The sequence below is a fragment of the Epinephelus moara genome, chromosome 16 (genome assembly GCF_006386435.1).
Source record: "Epinephelus moara isolate mb chromosome 16, YSFRI_EMoa_1.0, whole genome shotgun sequence".
NCBI lineage: Eukaryota > Metazoa > Chordata > Actinopteri > Perciformes > Serranidae > Epinephelus > Epinephelus moara.
This window is the reverse complement of record NC_065521.1, coordinates 32,169,081-32,190,923: the sequence shown is the minus strand read 5'-3', so window position 1 is coordinate 32,190,923 and position 21,843 is coordinate 32,169,081. Positions and strand designations below refer to the sequence as shown.

At 41.9% G+C, this 21,843-nt stretch overlaps 2 protein-coding genes across 3 annotated transcripts; both read left to right on the top strand.

The window, feature by feature from the left end:
• The first annotated feature begins 2,476 nt into the window (after positions 1-2,476).
• On the top strand, positions 2,477-10,765 carry LOC126403268 (uncharacterized). The gene is made up of 5 exons (XM_050065838.1): positions 2,477-3,478; positions 5,197-5,391; positions 6,227-6,374; positions 8,090-8,257; positions 8,375-10,765. The coding sequence occupies exons 1-5, from the start codon at positions 3,403-3,405 to the stop codon at positions 8,712-8,714; spliced, it is 927 nt and encodes a 308-aa protein (XP_049921795.1). The 5' UTR covers positions 2,477-3,402; the 3' UTR covers positions 8,715-10,765.
• An 11-nt stretch (positions 10,766-10,776) lies between these two features.
• On the top strand, positions 10,777-21,061 carry LOC126403269 (caspase recruitment domain-containing protein 19-like). Of its 2 annotated transcripts, none has more exons than XM_050065839.1 (6): positions 10,777-11,021; positions 13,505-13,650; positions 13,786-13,942; positions 14,839-14,907; positions 18,493-18,558; positions 18,774-21,061. In XM_050065839.1, the coding sequence occupies exons 1-6, from the start codon at positions 11,015-11,017 to the stop codon at positions 18,860-18,862; spliced, it is 534 nt and encodes a 177-aa protein (XP_049921796.1). In that variant the 5' UTR covers positions 10,777-11,014; the 3' UTR covers positions 18,863-21,061. The 2 variants fall into 2 exon arrangements, with proteins under 2 accessions (XP_049921796.1, XP_049921797.1); XM_050065840.1 differs by having other exon boundaries at positions 10,777-11,036.
• Positions 21,062-21,843: the final 782 nt, after the last annotated feature.

The window sequence follows — 21,843 nt, the reverse complement described above, 5'->3', positions numbered from 1 at the left end:
CATTTATATCAGAACTGATTACTGCTTTAGCATTAAAATATATCATATTAAAATAGCCTATATATTATTATTATTATTATTATTATTATTATTATTATTATTATTATTACTGTCCCCTTACTGTCCAAACTGTAAATAAATCTTTATTCCTGACTATGTGACGTCGCCATTAATGTGTTTCTAGTTGAAATATAGATTTTTTTTATTTTTTTGGTAGATTGGCTTATGGGGTGATTTTGAAGGAGTAATTAAGTTAATCTTCTCAAAAGTGGATGTAATATGTAGAGATGCCATCTAGGCCGTTTTTCTTCGTTTTTTTTTTTTTTTTAAGTCTATATTTTGCTTTACAAAGACGTGAAAAAGCAGCTGTGACCAAGCTATCACGAGGTGAGTAGCATTGTAAGCATAATTAATAGCGATATACTTCAGTTTGTCTGTGTGTTTTTGTATGCAAGCGGGTCTGCTGCGGTCTGCTGACAGTCCAAAATGGCGGCGGTAGGACCAAACCATGGGCGAGTCTGTTGCGGTGGGGCGTTCTATTGAGCTTCGCCTCTTGGTATCCATGCTCTTTGTCGCAACTCTGTACAAGGAAGCGTATGTGCCCAGGCTCGTGTTGTTTCCATTGCGAAGTCACACCACCAACTACTGGCCTGGCATGTATACTACAGCGTTTTTGGTCATTTTTGCAGATCCGAAACGTCTAAACACGGAACTGTTTTCAAACGAAAATGAGAAACGATTCTGTTTTCAGTGGATCATTTTCGTGTAAACATGGCCTATCACAGGGCTGACACATAGAGACAGACAACCATTCACACTCACATTCACACCTACAGCCGATTTAGAGTCACCCTTTAACCTGCATGTCTTTGGACTGTGGGAGGAAGCCGGAGCACCCGGAGAAACCCCACACTGACACGGGGAGAACATGAAAACTCCGCACAGAAAGGCTCCCCCACCCCAAGGTTTGAACCCCCCCACCCTAAATTCGAACCAGGAACCCCCACCATGCCAAAAACAGAAGCGTATTTTCAAAAGACACAATGCATGTAACGAACATAAATTGACATGTCGTCTCTGAATGTCCAAAACTGATGCTGTAGGGGTACCTAGAGCAATACATTTTGACAAATAGGGCCACTGACCAAACATAGGTATTTGACAAGTTGGGATGAGAATGTGTTGGACATTGCTGTTGAGTTTTTTAAATGTATTTTTGCACCACAAGCCGAGTGTCATCTAGTTTCATTATATTTGAGAGAAGGCAGACAATATCCAACACTTGGCAACTCACACCAAAACACTGTAGTCTGATAAATAGTGCTGCAGGTAAAAGGAGAAATATGTATTTTTAATTTGTGGGGCACTGTCCCTTTAAGGGATTTGGATTGCTTTCAACACCATCCAGGAGCAGTGGGAGCTGAACTCAAACCTGTCCTCTAGAGATGCACAAATTTAGAAATTTTAGGAAACATGCTTCATGCCAACAGACTGATGAAGAGTTCAGTGGAAACAATTAACATTTGTCCAGGCAACCATAACACATACCTGTGCTTCCTCACTCGATAAGTCTTCTCTAGATAAATGTATCCCAAAGAACAGTGTGTTACTCCAAAACATGAAGGGCACAATAAGCAGCACATTTCACATTTACATAGACCTTAAGTCTCAAGTATGAGCACTTTTAATCAGCTATGCTAATATATTCATGAATGATGAGGCAACTGCTGTCTGAACAGAGGCTCCCAGTGCGTCTGAGGTGGTGTGTGGGGGTTTGCTCAGGTGAACAGGGCTGCGCCTGTGGAGACACTTATCACCCACAGCAGAAACAGTCTCATGCATGCCCAGAATTCTCAATGACATCAGGCCGGCCGACGTGCAGTGTGAACAAGAGAAAAGTGCTGCTTTCAGACGAGAATGCCAAGTGGAAACAGGAACCTTCATATTATGTGTGTGTGTGTGTGTGTGTGTGTGTGTGTGTGTGTTGATTCATACAGAAAACTGATCAGGTATTTTTTAATTTCATTTCTTTCACTTAGCAACCACCCATGGTTATTTATTCTAAGAAACCTGTGAGTCAAACAGAGCATATCTTCCAGGTCACCAGTCTAACCGAACTGTGACACAGTGAGACACAGACAGAGAAGTGAGAAAAAAAACAGTCTGACTTAACATTTAAAAGTGTGGCTACTTGCACGTAAACAGACATTTTGGCGTTAAACAGTCAAATGTATTTTTGGGTGGGTATTTTGGGAGGGACAGAGGGCATGTGCATTTGTCATCCACCCTGATCCCCAATAAAAACAAGACAGGAGCAAAGAACTTTTGACAAAATTAGAGACATTTACAGCATAAAATGATGCAGAAAAATCACAAATATGTGTCTAAAAAACCTTAAAGCAAACAATTAAGTGTTTAATGCTCAAAATTTTCTGGTGGACGACCCCCAAACCCTCCATTTCAGTGTCCCCTCCAATTTGAAAATGAAACCCACTCTTGTCTCACACCTTTTATAAAACCCTTACATTACATTATCATTCTGTCTTCGGCACCTCTAGTGTTGCAACTTGCCAGCAGTATCTAAACCAACATCCTGTCTCTACTTTGAAGCTGCTGGTGAGCATCAGTTTATAAATACCAACCCCTCAATGGTGGTGCTCTGTAGATACACTGTCCCAGAAGTCAGTTTGAACATAATTAAGTAACATGATTTGGAAGTCACTCATTTAAGCCTTAACTGTGTGTGCAAACAGTATCTACAATGTACACTATCTCTTAATGGCCTCATTTTCCTTAAAAGTGTGTGTGTGTGTGTGTGTGTGTGTGTGTGTGTGTGTGTGTGTGAGTGTTTTAAATCACATGTTCAACCCCGAAGCGCCACATCCTGATTCAAACAGAGCAGCGGTGCGACATCCTGCCCACGTACAGAGTGCAGGTGCGGTGGTTTCATTGCTGCTGCTGCTGCTGCTACGCGTCACTGTCCTGCTCACAAAGCGCAGCTCTGATATCCAACTTGACCTGACCCGGTGTAATCCCCCAAAGTCATTTTTGCTTTGCTCGACAAGGACTCGAGGCCGATCACTTCATCTCCGTCCGTCGTCTCGCAGCGCTCATCCGCTCGCGCGACAGCAGCAGCCGCCACAGCCACAGCGCGCTGTCCAAAAAACATTAGGATACGTTAATGTTGCGGTGAGGAAAGCATTGTGGGAGGACTCTGTGCATGACAAGCTGCTCAGTGGAAGGTAGAGAGGCGAATAAAATCGCGAGGAGAAGCTCACGCACGACTCCAGCTCCACGGAATCCCGACTTGTTTACCCTGTACCGGGCACAGAGGAGCACCGTTGCGCAGTCTTTACGCACAACCAAAGAGCGGACTTGGGGGGGCGTTTGTCTGTCACCACCATGTCAGCCGCAACAGCTTCAATAGCAGATGTGTCCAGGACTGATTTTACTAACCAAGATGATCGGAATAAGTCAGGTAAGGCATGAAATAGCGAACACTACATGGTGTCTAATTCATCCTCGAGTTGAGCGTGTAGGATGTGTGTGGGACGGATTTTTGTTTTAGGCACTTTGCACAAAGTCCAGTTCTATTATTAACACAAAGGGCTATATTTTAGGATTTTATTTGAGAAGGTGATTTACAAGTTGAGTGTCTTATTCAAACACAAAGCCCTGAAAATGTCAAATAATACAGATTTAATGTGTTGATGCTGCTGTGTTCCCTTTTGTGCAGTATTCCTTCAGGGAAGTTGCTGTGATAGTTTTAGGATTAAGTAAAGGTAAAATGATGCATTTGCAGACTTAAATCTTTTATCAATGGGTGTGTGATCATTTCTGAGCAATATAAATCCCAGTAATAAATACACATGATATCATACATAAGGATTGTTGAGGGAAAACTAAATTCACTTAACATCTTTCTCTCAGATCTCATAATTCATTTGTATTTATTTTTAAATACAGCAGAAAGAGGAAGTGAAAAGGGGAGTTGTCACTGGTGGCTTTAACATCAGAAACTCCTCTCTCCAATGCACAGCTGAGCATCACACAGCGTCACACACACACACACACACACACACACACACACACACGTTACATAAAAGTGATGCTCTCCATTTATCGAAGCAATGAAGTGCGTCCTTGTGTTACATAAACTTGAATATGGTGATCTTATGCTAATAGCCTTCAGGGGAGTATTTATCCCAGTTGAGTCTGACCCAGTGTGTCATTGTGGAATCTGATCTGATGTGTGATGCTTTTAAACAAGAACATGTGCACACGCTTATCTCTGTCTTTCTGTCTGTCTGTCAATGAAACCTTGAACTTTTCATGTGATGTGATGCCCCTTGTGGTGATAAAAGTGCCCCACATGTTTCTCCCCTCTCACATTCTTGAATATTTTCCTTTATTTAATAGTTACAAAGAGGAACTGTTACAAAATCTATCCTATGTCACCAGAGTTTCCCTCAGTAAACAGGCTTGTTATGACTGGCCTGGGCCCTGATCACATTATCCTTTCCCAGTCCTGTTGGAAAACACCGAACTGATGTCATTCTGTTTATTTGCATTCCAACAGCTTGTGTCATGATGAAGTGATACACTTATGTTGTAGGTTTCTCAGTGCCAGACTGCTGGCGTACTGAGCCGACACATTGGGAGACCTCCCCTCTTGTAATATGCTGAGCACTGTGCTGTATGATAACCGGTTGTTTAGCATGGCTCCAGATGGCCCATGTGTTTCCACCAGCCTCGCAGGCCTTTTGTTTAATGATTTATCACATTTCCTGCTTCGATACCGTTAGAATTCGATGCAGAGCGGCACCAGGCTGATACAGGGGGGGCCAGTGTTTTGTCACGCTGCGTTGTGCAGCCCTACAGGGGTTCAGCACTGATAACTGTGGAATGATTGTCCCATCCCACTTTGAATCTCATCTGCAGTGCTCCATTCTTCTTTGTTGTTCACCCCTGAATTGTTGTTGTGCTACATTTGAATTCAAAGTTGTCTGATCATCGCCGCGAAAAACAGATTTCTTTTGAAGAAACATGAATTAAACATGTATTCAAACTTTGGCTGAACTTTTGATGATTTATGCACATCTTAAAATCTGCAACTTAATTCAATCACAGACGCTTTTTTTTTGGACGCACACACTCAGTTTCGTCACTAACAGACTCTTTGGGTCTTTGTTTTAGCTCAGAACCAGGCTCAGTGCACACCTGTGCCCCTGCCAGCACTGGGCACCCAGAGGATCATCCAGGGCAACGGCACAACTGTTGGGACAGTCATTTCCCTGCAGTGCCCAGCCAAACACAAACTGGTTGGACGTGAGCTGATCTGCGTCATGGACACCAACAGCACCCACTGGGTGGGGGAGACCTACTGTAAACGTAAGTAGACGCCTTAATGTGGCAGTTAATATAGAAATAATATCAGTCTTTATTGGAGTTGCCTGCTTCTAGCCAGGTGCATGTTACTTTATTATTCATAGACTTTATAACCGAAATGTGTGTGTATGTGTGTGTGCGGGTAAAATGTTCCAAATGCTTTTACTGGCAGAATTGCAGCGGCTGCAAAACTTCCCCTGAACTGTCAGTCTGCTCATTATTCTGAAGAGATGGGATCTATATTAAACATTATGTGATAGGCATTGTGGCTGTGGGCACTGTTACATGAAGACACTTAAGGTATGATTTGGTTTTGCAATAATTAATTCTCCTAAATTATGTGAGGACACATTGGAGAGAAAATAATTTCTTGCTTGGGGAAAAAAGCTCATTAAAGGAGAATATTAATGCTAATGGAGGCAGGGAGGAATAATTTCAAGCAGGTGCACAGTTAGCCGCTCTTTTGATGAGCGAGTGGAAAAAGTGAGAGCGGGATCTTAATTATGTTTCAGGATCAATCATCATGGGAGAGGAGAAGGTGTCTGATGTGAGAGTGAAAGAAATTAAAAATGGAATGTATGTTTTATTGTCCCTTCCGTGATGAGCTGGCACGTAAAATGATTTTATTTCCGCCAGTCTCCTCAGGTTAAATGATAATGAAAGACTCATGATGTCATGGTCTATGTGCCAGTGATTTGTGTGGTACCTGAGTCTCATAAGGAATTGTCGCACGTGGATTTTGCAGCATGATGAATGGATTTGTCTAATATGTTGAGTGCATGACATGGGGAAAAAAAGACAATAAATCCACCAACAGTCTTCTCCTCTCTCACTCCAGCTCTGTCTCCTATTGAGGACTATGGTTTCCGTGTGGCTGTGCTGGCGTCCATTGTAAGCTCGGCCATAATCTTCTTCATGTCCGTGGCCTTCATCACCTGCTGTTTGCTTGACTGCATCAAGGAGGACAAAAGGAAAAGGCATGAAAGGTGACTTAGAATTGCCAATACCACAGTGTAAAAGCACTCTATTACAAGTGCTAGTCCTTCATTTAAAATCATTAAAGGTGCCCTGTGGAGAAACAACTCATGTTTACAGCCACTCTGTTTGTTTCTGCGTGCTGCGGATATGTCACATTTGTAGGTTATTATGTCGCAGATTGAAACTTAAAGTTTCAACAATGCTTGAGTTAACGAGTGGTTAGTTTAGGCACGAAAAACACTTGGATATGGTAAAGAAGAGATCAGGTTTTGGCTTTAAATACAACCACAAATGCTGCTGGAAATGCCTTGAAGTCTTGCTAATATTTTTTGGTCTTGAACAGTGGTGTTCTTACCTACACCATCCGCCATCCCCTCCACCTCCAGATGACAAAGTCGGCTCATATACATGTACATGTAATCAGAACTATGTCACTGTAGAAATCCTGATACGATATGTATGAAACGTATAAATGTGACAAGTCTGTGGTTTGTAGAAACATACAAAACCAACTTTTTCGTTTGACGACTGAGCCGTATGAAGACTGCTTTTCCCATGAGCACCAGCACCTCATGTCATATAGATCTTGATCTGGCTAGCATGTACGTTTGTTTGGGACGCAGGTTCAAGAACAACAAGCAATATTTTTCTTTATTGAACAAAGCTGTCAAATTTATTAACATTTATTATCAATGTCTCACAATGTATTTCACAAATAACACACCCGTCTAGAAAGAAGGTGCCAGTTCAAGATTAGTTTTGAATCCTTTCAAGTTGAGCAATTCTCTCCATCTGTTGAATGAACAACAAACTGAGATTGACTCATGTTTTCCCCCGCGCTCTTTTAGCTTCTTTCGGTTCGTCAGTCAATTCTTTTATTCTTCTCCTTGCTGTTTGCCCCGGTATCGGCCATAACCACAAAATGTGATGTCACAAACAAAATTCTCTGAAGAAAAATCTCCTCCTACTTCCTGCTAACTGGCTAACATACTTCTGACAGCAAAACTTTGCTGAGAAAATGTAAACATAGGCTCTTGCTGAGTGCCGAAAATAATTTCGTCTGATTTAGCAAGGAATTGGATCCAGAGACAGGCACTAAGAATAACTATAAATAAATAGCCAATCTTCTTCTTTTGGTCTCGTTTGGCATTAGGATCAAACTGAAACTGTTTCATAGCCACTTAAAAACTTCTTATAGCTGCTTTAAGTGTATGAAAGCCAGCATTGTTTACATCCATGTTTACTGGCTTGTTGTTTTCTTCTTCCCTGCCATTGCTGGCACATTGCTGCATATCATGGGGTGTTTCCACCACCTGTGGACCAGTGGAATAGTGTGAAACAATTGCCAGGACCATTTACCGCATCACCTGCTCGCCTGCATGTGCAGCCTCGTGCATGAGACAAACAAATGCAGATGCACCCATAGAAAAACAGCTCAAGTATTTGCTGATAATTCTTAAAAGTACAAAGTATTATCAGCAAAATATACTGAAAGTTTACAAAATCTGTAAAGTACCTAATAATTAAAGCTGTCAAATATGTGTAGTGTCATAAAAACTACAAGATTCCCCTCTGAAAAAGAGAACAAGAACAAGTATTTCAAAATTGTATATACTTGAGTAAATGTACTTTGTTACTTTTTATCACTTGGAGTTACCAGTCAGTCCTGTGATGCATTTACAAGCTCCTGCTGAAATACTGACAAATGGATTTTCTTGAACAGGGAGTCTGAAATGTGGCAGTGGGAGGAGCAGGCCCAACATCAGGAGGACAACAGGTCTCGCTACGGCCATAAAGGCAGGAACAACAACAACAACAACAGCCAGGACAAGGTGCTCTCACTGTGGGACACCGGTAACCCAGCTGTGTGTGACAGCATGCGAGCCTGCAGGTAAGCTGTGGGCTGTTTAAAAAACGGTCAAAGGCGGGCAGGGTGGGGAATCAAAACGTCCCTGAAGACACAAGCAGTAAAGTTAACAAAACAACTTCCTGTCTTTTCCCTCCACAGATGTCATCAGCAGTATGCTTATGGTCCTGCCTGCACATATGGCCCCACTCCCCCACTCTCCACTCTCCCTGGCTACGACTACAGCCAGCCTCTCTTACCCCGAAACCCAGATTCTGCACAGCTCCCCGGTACACCTGAATACATCGGACCTCCTCAGTCACACTGTCAAACTGCAAGCCCAGGCCTGGTCCAGCTCTCAGCGGCGGGGCCTGGTGTGGCGAGGCAGTACGGAAGACAGCAGAGCACTTTCTGTGGAGCGAAGCCATCGACCACAGACGAGTCCAACACGAGGAATATAAACGCTGCCAAAGAATTTTCCATTCGGATTATATCAGTGTGAGGACACATTACACAGGAGGTGAACGCCATCAGTCAAGAACTTGTTTACTGACCAAATATGTTGGTGTGTGCGACGAGGACTACGAGAAGTAGTAACTGAACATTCCTGATCTTGTTGAAATTATAATGCAGTTCTGCACAGTATGAAGGCTCTGTAGGCATACTGATGAGACAGACTTATGTGCCTTCTGTAAACTGCAATGGCATACTGCCCTCTGTCTGAAAAGGGGAGCTATTGCACTTTCAGGACACCAGCCTTGACAGATGACACTCCCTGTATGTAGAACTCGGGACTTTCATGCCCTCGATTGAGCTTTTCAGAAATATTGTTTTGTAAGAATTAAAGGTACAGTAGGTGACTTATAGGAAAATAACTTTTTGTCATATTTTCTGAAACTGTCATGTCCCGACAGTCGTACATGAGACAGACAATCTGTGGAAACATCAGTCCTGCTAATGGCATTTGCAAGAGTCCACCACCCTGAACCAAAACAACCAATCAGAGCCAGGAGGAGTCTCTGGCACTCCCTGTTCACCCCCCCTCTCCTGCACATACTCTCACTCCTTCAAACTCTTCAGTGCACAGCTTCACTTTTAGATTCGGTTTTTAAATCCTTTGGGCTCCTGCAGCTCTCTCCAGCTTGAAAAAGTCCACAGATGTTTACTGTGAAACATCTGTTTTATCTCCGACTCGATTTAAGTCCGAATCCCACACTTCTTCTTTTTACTTTTTACTGCAGCTGCCCTTAAAGAGTACATACTGTTCCATGCAGTATGCACACAGCTGGGACATACTACTCTTTCATAAGCTAACATTACACCCTGAACACCCTCTTTCTCATAGATCTGTTACCATGGTGATGAAACGGAACGCCTTGCCAGAGATGGAGGTCAAGCCGGGGTGCTCTGCTGCTGTTACTTTGCGATGTATGTAGCTCTAACTTTTAAGATATGACTGCATACATTGTAGATTCTCACATATTATAATCACAACAGTAAAATTACGCATTTCTCTGTCGTAATTTTCATAGTTATGTCCTTTTGTTGTTGGTAAATTAATCTCTAGGATTATTTTGTTCACTTAAACAATTAATAGTCCTATAATTACTATTCGACTGATCATCAGTTACTTGAATGTCTTTCATCACTGCGGCTTCTGACAGCTGTCAATCGCAACATGTGACCAGTTGTAGTATGATGTCCTGGTATTTTTGGCATACTGCATTTGACATACTATGTATTGGGACATACTAAATCTTTTTCTGGCATACTATATAGTATGGTAGTATGGCTACTGGAATGCAGTTTCTTTTCTGCTTGCTTTTCGTCATCGATTTTCTTCTGTTTCCTTGTCTTCGCCAAGTACGCTATTGTTGGCAGCGCAGCGTGTTCTCAAGCAATGACTGACGCTGCAAAAGAGACTCCTCCTGGCTCTCTGATTGGTTGTTTCATTCAGGCCAGGTGGATTCTTGTAAATGTCATTAGGAGCACTGGGAGGAGCCAAAGGGAACATATTTTATTTTATTTTACAAATTATTATTTAAAAGTTTTTTGTTTTGTTTTTTTACAAAATTTTTTTTAAAAGTTATTCTCTCTAAAAGTCACATACTGTAGCTTTAAGCTGTTTATTGGGACATAGTTCACAACACATTGTAGGCAGCTGAGGCAGTTGTCTGAGACTCACATTAGGGCTGGAAAGTCCACATTGTTAGATGATGGAAAGCACCAGCCAGTATGTAAATATCAGTTTTTAAAGAATGTAAATAAATTAAAGACTCCCACTGATAAGGAGTGAGACTGTGTATTGCAATGGAACAAGTGCAGCTGTGTACATTTCTCCAAGAAGGACCAATGCAAATGTTTACAAGCCAACATGATAAGGCAGCAGCAGTGTGTGATGATGTAGCTTACACACAGAGAAACTTTAAACATGGTGAAGAATGTATTTTTGACAAGAGAATGGCAACTAAGTAGCCTATTATCATTAATATTATTATTATTATTGATATTATATGAGTATAAATGGATGAAGGGAATAAAATAAAGTGATGAGTGACACCTCTCTGTGGTTCAGTGTTTGCAACAGAAAGCTTAGCTCCTGATAATCTGCCTGTCAGCTCAGCGCACCGTCGCTGTCTGCGGACTGATAATCACCATGTGGCCCTGAGGTCAGTCATGTGGTCCCCAGGGCGGCGCACCGTGCTGATGTAACGGGCACAGCTGAGACCGTCACACCGGGGAGACCAGGAAGTTTCACCGGGAGGCTGTCGGTCGGAGAGAACAAGTCCCACGTTTGTCAGTATGACAGGTTTGTGAAACACGGGTAAGATGTTTTGGATCATTTCCTGAAATCCTTGCGCGCTGACTCGGGTAGGAAGGACCGCTGTGCGCCTGTGTGGGTGCGCCACTTGCTGCATACAATCCACAGTTTAAAGTTAACCTGTTGCTATAGCAATGTGTTGTTAGATAAATTCATGTTGGCTTCATGTATTAAAGTATCTGTGCGTTGTATAACACCACTTGAAATAGCCTGAGTGTACTATCCAAATGTCCACCTTATAAATACAACACGAGCAGTTTCATAGACAGATCTATTTACGTACATCATGTTATTCAATAGATCTGTCCAACCCTATTAGGATATTCATGACAGAGCTACTGTCTGAAGTGTGGTCAAGATTTGTGGCATTATCAGATACTAGGATGAGGATTTGTTTTATTTAATAAGATGTTGCCAGATTATGGATAAACTGTGTGATAAAACAGGACAAACTATTAACCTCACCAAGCATTTTCATACCCACTTAAAGGAACAGTGTGGTAAGATGTAGGGGGATATAGTGCCATCTAGTGGGGAGGATTGCAGATTGCAACCAGCTGAAACTTCTCCAGGTTAGAATTCCCTCAGTGTTAATTGTTCAGGAGTTTTTTTCTGGGAGCCGAAATATCCGCAGAGGTCTCCTCCTCAAACAAAACAAACAGACCAGTGGTCTCATTCATAGACATTGCGTACGCACAATGAGGTTGAAGTTTGTATGCATTTTTTTCTTGCTGAACAAACATTTGTTTCATGGATATCTAATAGCTGTGTTTCCACCTTGCTAAACCTGAGCATAGGCGATACCTTAATAAATGAAGGTCCATTGCCATCATGTCTCTTCAGTCTTCCCCTGTCCAAGTGGATCAGTGACCCTGCACAGAGGCCTGATATTGCTTGTCCGGACATCTATAGGTGCCAGGATCAGGATACCAGGGGTCTCGCTGCGTACGCACAAAATGAGGCCTGAAAGAGGCGTGCGCCACTTCCCACGGAGAAGTTGTGATGTATAAAAGCAGACTTAATGGGAGAAACTTTGACCCATTCTTACGAACATTTTGGAGATGCGAAATTGGCAACACAGATGGTGAGGTGGAAGCCTGATCGTAGAAACTGTTGAATATTTTGTGGTACGCACCATTTTTGGCTTTTGTTCGTACTTACATTTTTAGTATTTATCTTACGCATTGTTTTATTAAAGAGACCCCAGATTATTAAAATCTTTAAAACACTGAATGAAGCAGTTTTGTGTTGATGCTGTTTGGCATGTTGCAGACAGGCCGCTAGCCCAGTATCTGCTAATGTGTGCTCACCTATTTTCGGAGATAACTTAATGTGTGCTCACCTTATTTCTGATCCAGACATTCAGTAGGTTTTTACCAGGGAGCTGAAATATCCATAAAGGGTCGTCTCCTCTCAAAAACAAACAGACCCGGTGATTTAAACCAGTACAAACACTGAATAGAGTAATTTCACATTAAAAAATCTGCGTTTTTACAACACTCCTGTCACTTAGGGGTCGCTAACTATGGTGACTGACGTGATACATGAAAAGCCCTATTATTTTGTCCGTTCTGGGCTGCCGTAGAAGTATGGCTGTGCAACATGGCGATGCCTGTAGACGAGGACCCGCTCCCTATGTAGATATATAAATAGCTCATTCTAAGGTAGTGAAAGCAAAACAATTCTTATTTTTTAAGTGGTTATACAGTAAAGAAAACATATTTATTATATCATATTCCATTTCTGCCGATATATCCCCCTAAATTCTACACACTGGACCTTTAACATATATTGCTGCATCTCTATTCGCTGCTGAAGATTTCAAACACATAACTGCACAGGCAAAGATCAACAAAGGTCACAAGTAAACCCTCACCAAGACCTCCCAAGGGACACTTGCTAGGAGACCTGATTCTTTACTGAAGTGCACACCACCTGTTTAAAAGCATCAACAGTGAGTTGGTAGGAAAATCTGTATCTTTTAAAAACTCCTACAAAATACAGCCACAAATGACTGTTGAGTTGAATCAGCACCTGTTACAGTCAGAAAAGAACATGAGCTCTACCAAACTGGTATTTACTGCAGTCTGTTATTTATGCACACCCTGAACTGGTTATTTATACAGAAAGTGTTGCCAAATGGACAATTTTACAGCAACTCTATTCACCTTCCTAAACTGGACAATAAACCTCTTAGTCATTTATTTTCAGAACAGGACTGATGCCAGCACCAGCTTACTAAGAAACTACTTACTGTAGGACTAGACATAAAATCTCCAGGGCTTCAATTAGAGCTTTGTAGCAAGATCTAATTGCACGGGGGTCATACACTTCTGACCTGACCTCGACACGATGACACTTACAACTTTTAGATCACTTCATGTGCATGACTGTAGGAATGGTGAAGAGTGCATTTTATTTGACACTGTCTGTTACTCGTTTCTTCTTTAATGTTGTCATTTCTTGACTAGACAATGACGATTACCACGAGCAGCTCCGGAGGGACGCCCACTTCCTGTGCTCAGATCAGAGGATGGACACTGAGCTGGTTGACAGACTGGTGCTGCAGCTGAACAGGATCTACCCCCAGATACTCAGCGACAAGGAAGCCCACAGGGTCACTACAGATAACACATGACACCATTTCAACATAGACACATCCTGTTTTGACAGTCATGATGGCTTGCTGAACAGAATTTGGTCTTCGAACAGGTGTGTGCAGTGATTTAATTCAGCACGTCTCTCTCTGCAGTTCAGGAACCTGAGCGTGCCCACCAAAGTGCGGTTAGCTGAGCTGTTGAAGCACTTGTATGGGAAGGGCGAGGAGGCGTGTCATGAATTCTACAGAGGACTTCACATCCACGCTGAGGACGTGTACTTCAGCCTGCCCACCAGAGTCATACAGAGAGGTAAAGTTAAGATGTGGTCCTGCTGACTCACATTTAAATGTGTATTTGAGATTAAATGTAGTGCAGACATGATTTGCAGTGCAGTAATTTAGTGGGGAGATCAGTTATTTGTACATTGGAATCAGAGCAGGTTTTATATAAAGCACATTACCTTTAAAAAGTAGGACCTGGTGACATCAACATCCAAAAAATGCCCTAATCTGTGTTAATCTATGTGTCAGTGCCAGTGTTCTAACACATCATCTTGTGGCTTTCTGAAACTGTCTGTTCATCGTTTTCTACAATTCCTGCACATAATATTATTAAAGTTAATTATACTGACGCATTATCAGGTGGTTTTAGGCTGAAAAGCTTCTCTCTGCTTACACAAGCTGTGATGTCTGTATTAGTGCATCTATTCTTTACTTTGTCTGTCATGTTGCCAAAGTAATGTAGAGTTTATCCAATAAGTTTTAAAGGTCCAGTGTGTAGGATTTAGGGGCATCTATTGGCAGAAATAGGATATAATATTTATAACTAGCGGGTCCTTTTCCACCCATGTTCTACAGCAGCTCACAACAGACAGATTAAACACTCAAGATAGGGACGCTCCTGTTTTTGTGTTTTCGCGTCAGCCACCGTAGTTATCCTACACGCTTGGCACACAGGAGAAAATTAGTTCTGCAACTAGATGCCTCTAAATACTACACACTGGATCTTTAAGTGAGATGCTTTGGCATCTAGCAGCATCCCCAGTAGTGGATCTTCTGCTTTGTAATTGACCTGTCTGGCTTTATGTAGGCTTATCCTGTTCAAGATACAGACAGAAGCCAATGCGCTGCCTGGATCTGACACTGCACAGGCTGTTATTTAAAGTGTACGGTTTACCCTGTAACCATTTTTACTCTCTGTTCTAGAGCTGGCCGATCTAAAATGGACTAACACTAAGAAAATCATCCCAGAGCGATATGTGCTTAATGACAGAGGTAAGTCTAAAAAAACATCTCACACAACTGCTGAGGACAGCGGAGCATTATATATATGAGTTGTGTCTGATTTACATTTTTAAGTTTAACTGCAAATACAGACTTTTACTGTCTAAGTGTTGGTGCAACATAAAAGACCACACAGGTGGTTCTACACGTTTGATTTGATTTATTTCACTCTATTGTCAGAAAAAAAATGTGTCTTGCATCCCAGGACCTGAACTGTTTCACATTTATGCACATAAATACAAAAATCGGAAAATAACATAAATAGAAAAGTACAAAACAACATTTAACCAAACAAGACCTACCACAAATGCTACAAATCACATCAGACATTACAAAAAGCAGATGCATTGCAACAAATTAATCATTCCTATTACATTCAGTGTTAGACCCAGGTACGCTGAGGTCACTTAGAAGCTATACTCTGATTTAATAGGTCAGCAGACTGAGGAACGAGAGTTTTTCAACCTATTACACTGAGCCTAATCCGTTCAAACAAGCCCAACCCGTTCAATTGAGCCTATTCCATTCAATAAAGCCTGATCCATTTAAGCGAGTCTAAACTGTTCAACTGAGCCTAACCTTTTCAAACTAGCCTAACCCACTCAAACAAGTCTAACCCATTCAAACGAGCCTAACCCATTAAAATGAGCCTAACCTGTTCAATTAAGCCTAACCCGCTCAAACAAGACTAACCCATTCAAACCAGCCTAACCCATTAAAATGAGCCTAACCTGTTCAGTTGAGCCTAGCCCACTCAAACAAACCTTATTCGTTAAATTGAGCCTAACCTGATCAAATGAGCCTAACCCGTTCAATTGAGCCTAACCGGTCCAAACAAGCCTAACACGTTCAAACAAGCCTAACCCGCTCAAACAAGACTAACCCATTCAAACCAGCCTAACCCATTAAAATGAGCCTAACCTGTTCAAATGAGCCTAACCTGTTCAAATAACCCTAACCCTTTCAGTTGAGCCTAGCCCACTCAAACGAGCCTTATTCGTTCAATTGAGCCTAACCTGTTCAAATGAGCCATAAGAATCAGAACACCTGAATGTGGTTCACAGCTGAGCTGTGCATTGGAAGAGCAATTAAGCCAAGTACAATCCATTTAATCTCTACATTACTGTCAACAAGTTTTAAAAGTACACCATATGTTTTTTGACTGAGTTCCAGTCTGTCTTTATTTTAGAACAATATGGAAATCACCTTGAGATTTTAACCTGAATTGAGATAATCCACAGTAAGCAGTCAGACAGCTTTGGTTTACAGTGACAAATTCATGATATCATGTAGAGACACAGTTGCGAGGAGTAACGCATGTGAAAACACTTCCTCTCTGGTACATTTAAGAACACAGTGTAGCCATGATTTTTTATTTATAGACTTGACTGGTTTTACATTTGATTGATGCCATGAAAACAGAGTTTATACATGCAGCACTGTTAGCAGCCATCTCTTAATGAATGTCTCAAAACTGCATTAAACATGGTGATAACTTTGAAATGAGAGGAAGACAAAAATGGGCATTGGGGAGTTTTGTGTTTATATGAAGTGATAGGCTTTAATAATGACATGTATTTGAAATTGCTCCCTGGACCTGGAATAATCTGCAGAGTAAATGACATCTTGATAATCTAGTTCTAAAAAAATCTAAATTAAAGCCATGTTAAACATCCAGGTAACTGAGTATTGAAACACTTTGATTTGAACTAGTTTTAATCTCTTCCTTGTCTGTTAGATTATTTTTTTATTTTGTCTGCTGTGTTTATTTCAATTTAAAGTGTAACTGATGTGCTGTCATGACCAGGTCTCTCTAGGAAAAGAGATTTCTATCTCAAGGGACTCCCTGGTTAAATAAAGGTTTAATAGATAAAATATTAATTGTCTTTAACATACATTTCTTTAATATGGTGGTCTTACAGTGTGTGTATGTCAGGGTGCCTCTCACTGATCCACAGATAAACCCTTTAAGCCCAACTAAGCTTTGTTCTTTCAACAAACACAGTTGCCCTCTGAACCTTTTGACCCCTAGCATCAGAATGAGGGCCTTACAGCTCCGTGCTGCTCCACCATTCATCATCCCATTACATCCAGGGCTCTGGCTTTGTGGGTCAGCTAAGCTCACGTGTAAACCCCCTCATCCAAAACAGCTTCCTCTGTCCCACATTCCTTTGAACAGTCAGGGGCGCATCCACTGGGTCAAAGGTGTGTCAGCAGGGAAATGGGTCATTGGTGATGACTCCCAGTCACATGTCATACAAAGAAATGATGGCTTGTTCAGACAGTGAACAACAAGATAATTGTCTTTCCATAGAGCGGCTTTGGAATCTTGACTCTTGCAATATAAGTGTTTGTTTCAGTTTGTTTTTATTTATTTTTATGCCTCTGCACCAGTGTTAGCCGGGGGCCTGATGCATTATGTTTTCGGGTTGTCCATCTGTACGTCCGTCTGTCCATTCATCAGTCCGTCGATCCATCTGTCCCATTCTTGTGAACATGATATCTCAAGAACACCTTGAGGGAATTTCTTCAAATTTGGCACAAACGTCTGCTTGGACTCAACAATAAACTGATTTGATTTTCTTAAATTCAGATTCGATGGGTTTTAAATATTTTTGGTCACATTACTGTAAAAATATCTCCAGCCTGACAGACCCAATGACTGTTTACAGTCATTTGACATAGGTCAAGGTCTCTGTGACCTTGCATCCGTCTCATTGTCATGAACGTGAATATCTCAAGAACACCATGAGAAAGTTTCCTCAAATTTAGTACACATGTCCTTGTGGACTTAAGAATTAACTGATCAGAATTTTTTGGCAGCACGATGGTACAGTGGTTAGCATTGTCACCTCACAACAAGAGGGCTCCTGATTCAAACCCAAGGTGGAGGGTTTGAACCCCAGGGTGGGGGAGCTCCTCTGTGCAGAGTTTGCATGTTCTATCTGTGTCTGCGTGGGTTTTCTCTGGGTTCTCCAACTTCCTCCCACAGTCCAAAGACATGCAGGTTAATTGGTGACTCTAAATTGTCCGTAGGTGTGAATGTGAGTGTGAATGGTTGTCTGTCTCTATGTGTCAGCCCTGTGATAGTCTGGTGACCTGTCCAGGGTTAACCCTGCCTCTCGCCCAATGTCAGCTGGGACAGGCAGAATAAGAGGTCAAGGAAAATTAATGAATGATCAGAATTTGGTAGTCAAAGGTCAAAGGTCAAGGTCACTGTGACCTCTTGAGTTATGGGCCATAACTCAAGAATACATATGCTAATTATGACAAAATTTCACACAAATGTCTAATATGATAAAAGGATGAAAGGGAGACGTTTTATATCCAAAAGGTCAAAGGTCAACTCCACTGTGACATCACAATGTTCGACAAAATGGATGGAAACTGAAAGTGCCACTTGACTGATTTGCGGAGGCATAGAACCACGAAGCAGCAATTTTAGTTTTAGCTCATATAATTTATTAAGAAGACAGCGACCCACAAGGCAAATTTAGTGTGCTGATCAAATTCATGTTTCTACAGTAGGTGTTATTGGTCGTTGATCAGAACTTTATCTCTTCTTTCTCTCTGCAGGACCAGTGTTCTTCCTGAGCTGTTTCAGTTTTGCAGTGGGTATTGCAGTGCTCTACTATTATGGAGGTGAGTCATACAGACAGATGGAGAAGTGCTTAGACTTATTCATCCTTGGGCATTTAAAATTACTTTTGACTATCAATAATTTTATTCATTATATCATAATTATTTTTTATGATCTTATTATTAAAGCTAGTTCAAAAGCAAAGCCGTTCAAACTGTTTGATTTCATATTTAACACTTACTTTCCACTCTGTTGTTGCCACTCTTTCTGCCCACAGAGGGTGAGACACTGAGAAGCACTGATCCGTTCCTTCACTGCTCTGCAGCAAGACTTAGTAAAAGCGCTAAAGATGTTTTCATTTCCTAAGCTGAGGGTTGGAAAGCAAAAGAAACGAGGCCGTGAAGGCGTTGGGATGCCTGTAGTAGCCCTGTGAGAGGAACAAGCCGTGAAATTTGCCACGTCGCTGTGCCAAACTCATACACACGTTGAAAGCTAAAAATTGCACGCATTTGTAAGCACTAATTGACTTTGCTTTTTAATCTGAAGCTTTGATGACATTAACGTGAGTCATTCTGTCTTGAATTCCCACGGCTGATGACTGTTTCCAAGAAGAAAAAAAGTTTAATGTTCTTCCATAATACGTGTATGAATGAGTCCTGGGTTTATTGTGTGTACAGAACAATGATAATAACAAATCACATTTTCAGCTAAAATGAAGCGTAATATTAACAGCACACCCACACAGCAGTCATTCCAGCTGATTAGACTTTTGCTCAGGTTGAAGCTGTGAGTGGAGCTATGCTGGGAATTACAGGATGTCACTTAACTCTACACTGATCAGCCATAACATTAAAACCACTGACAGATGAAGTGAATATCATTGACCATCTTGTTACTATGTCATGTTCTGCTGGGAAACCTTTGGTCCTGGCATTCATGTGGATGCCACCTGATTTGTCCTACTCACCCAAACACTGTTACCCCCCCTCATGGTGACAGCACTCCCCAATGGCAGTGGCCCCACGGCAGGACAATGCACCATGCCAAAATGCAAAACCTTTTCAGGAATGGCCCGAGGAGCGTGACAAAGAGCTCAAGATGTCAACGTTGCCAAACACAGTTGCAGACCAAGTACACCCCCTCATGGCAGCGGCACTCCCTGATGGCAGTGGCCCCTCGACAGGACAATGCAACATGCTACACCACAAAAACTGTTCAGGAATGGCCCGAGGAACTTGATAACAAGCTCAAGACGTCAACCTCAGATCAAAATCCGATCAAGCATCCATGGGACATGCCGGTACCCCACCTCACAACCACCACACCCTGGTGCCAGACACCACAGGACACCCCCAGAAGTCCTGTTTCCATGCCTCGACAGGTCAGAGACGACTCCGATCCAAGGGGACCCCACAGTGGATCAGGGCTACTTCTTGGGTACCAGCATGTACCACGAATGCTTGATCAGATTGGGATCTGGGGAATTTGGATGCCAGGTTGACGCCTTGAGCTTTTTGTCACGTTCCTCGGGCCATTCGGACAGTTTTTTTTGGTGTGGTATGGTGAATTGTTCCACTGCTATCGGGGAGTGCTGTTGCTATGAGGGGGTGTTCTTGGTCTGCAACGGTATTTGGGTGAGTGAAGCAGGTCAAGTAGCATTTGCATGAGTGCCAGGACCAGAGGTTTCCCAGCAGGACACTGTAACAAGATGATCAATGTTATTCACTTTATCCACCAGTGGTTTTAATGTTTTGACTGATTGGTGTATGTGCTACAAGAATGGGTTAGGTTTTCCTGGCACAGCTAAACCAACAGAAGGACAGGTGAGATGTCAAGTGCATTTTTATATGCACACTGTCCTGAAAAGAGGTCTAATGAGGCTACAGAAGTGAAAACACCTGTGTTGGTAGCTTAAATGAAAACTTCACCCACAAAATGACCATTTGTAAATCAAATAGTCATACTGTGTTACCTTGAATGTGTGAAGACAACGTCTCGCATACCTCCATGCATGCGTTTACAGACTCTTACACAACTCACGCAGTACAATCCAAGTGTCGTATGCTCAGCACTTCCCAAACCGTACTGTTTAAAACTGTACTAAAAGTGAAATTTATTAATGTTCTATTCAAAGCCAGACTCCAATACTAAGGTTTTTCTTTCGTGAAAATGGATGTGTCTGAGACGTGCTGAGCATATGACTGGATAAATGAGACTTGGATTATACTGCAGAAGTTGTGTGAGAGTTAGTAGACAAATGTTTTGATATAGTTTTGCTGTTACAGTTGGCATGCCAGAAAAATAAATTTCTCTTCACGATTTTAATGTAACACAGCATGACTAACTGATTTACAAATGGTCATTTTGTGGGTGAAGTATTCCTTTAAATAAACACTGCTGTGCAGGTACATACTGCACTACAGTTTCACCTACAATCAGTGCCTTTTAATACTTTAATATAAGACTGTTGAAAATCTCCTGACTAAAGTGCACTATGATAATGTTCAACTTTTGCTCAATTAAAGCACATTTTGACATAACCGAGAGTCGTGTCTTATTTTGATCTAGTATGACAGATAATTGACAGAGACACACAGAAATGTAAAATTCACAGTAGCTGTTTTAGGTTTGTTTCTGGCTCTCTATGAACATGAAATGGAGAAAATGACGAAACATTTATCTCACTGACTGAACAGCAGCCGTAAAGACACTAGAGGGCGCTGCTCCCTCATTCAGTGCACCAAAGTGGGAAACAAGGATGATGGAAAATGTTCTGGCGTGCTATAACAATGACAAACCTGAGCAACAGACAGTCCTCATCAATTAATAATGACAATCAAATTGATAGAATGAAATGAGTCAACTTAATTAAACGCTACATTAAACCTTGTTGACTGCTGAAGAAAGACTTCTGTGCAGGGAGGATGCATTTCATACTCGGGTGGAGACCTTTCAAGTATTTCTTCTAATGATGAATGAGAAGGAAAATGGCCACATCAAAGACAGTATCTCCAGCGCAGCTCTGGAGGAGAGTTCAGGTGTCTGATCTCAGGAGACGTGCAGCACTTTGCCGCCTCTGTCTTCTCTGCAAAGAGAGAGCAACAGATGAGAGAGGGGAGTGCCGGGGAGGTGCTAAAGGGGTTTGGAAGTGTCACCAGGGTGATTGTTCAGCTCGAATACTGGTATCCACATTCCCACGAGGAAGCTATTAATAGTCCTGCTGCGCACCACCCCGATGATCACCAGCATCCTCTGATGCCGGACCCCCACAGAGACAGTCATGTTCAACTTGAGGCCTGAGATGGAGCCAGTGTGGGAGCCACAGATATACATTATGTATATACAGT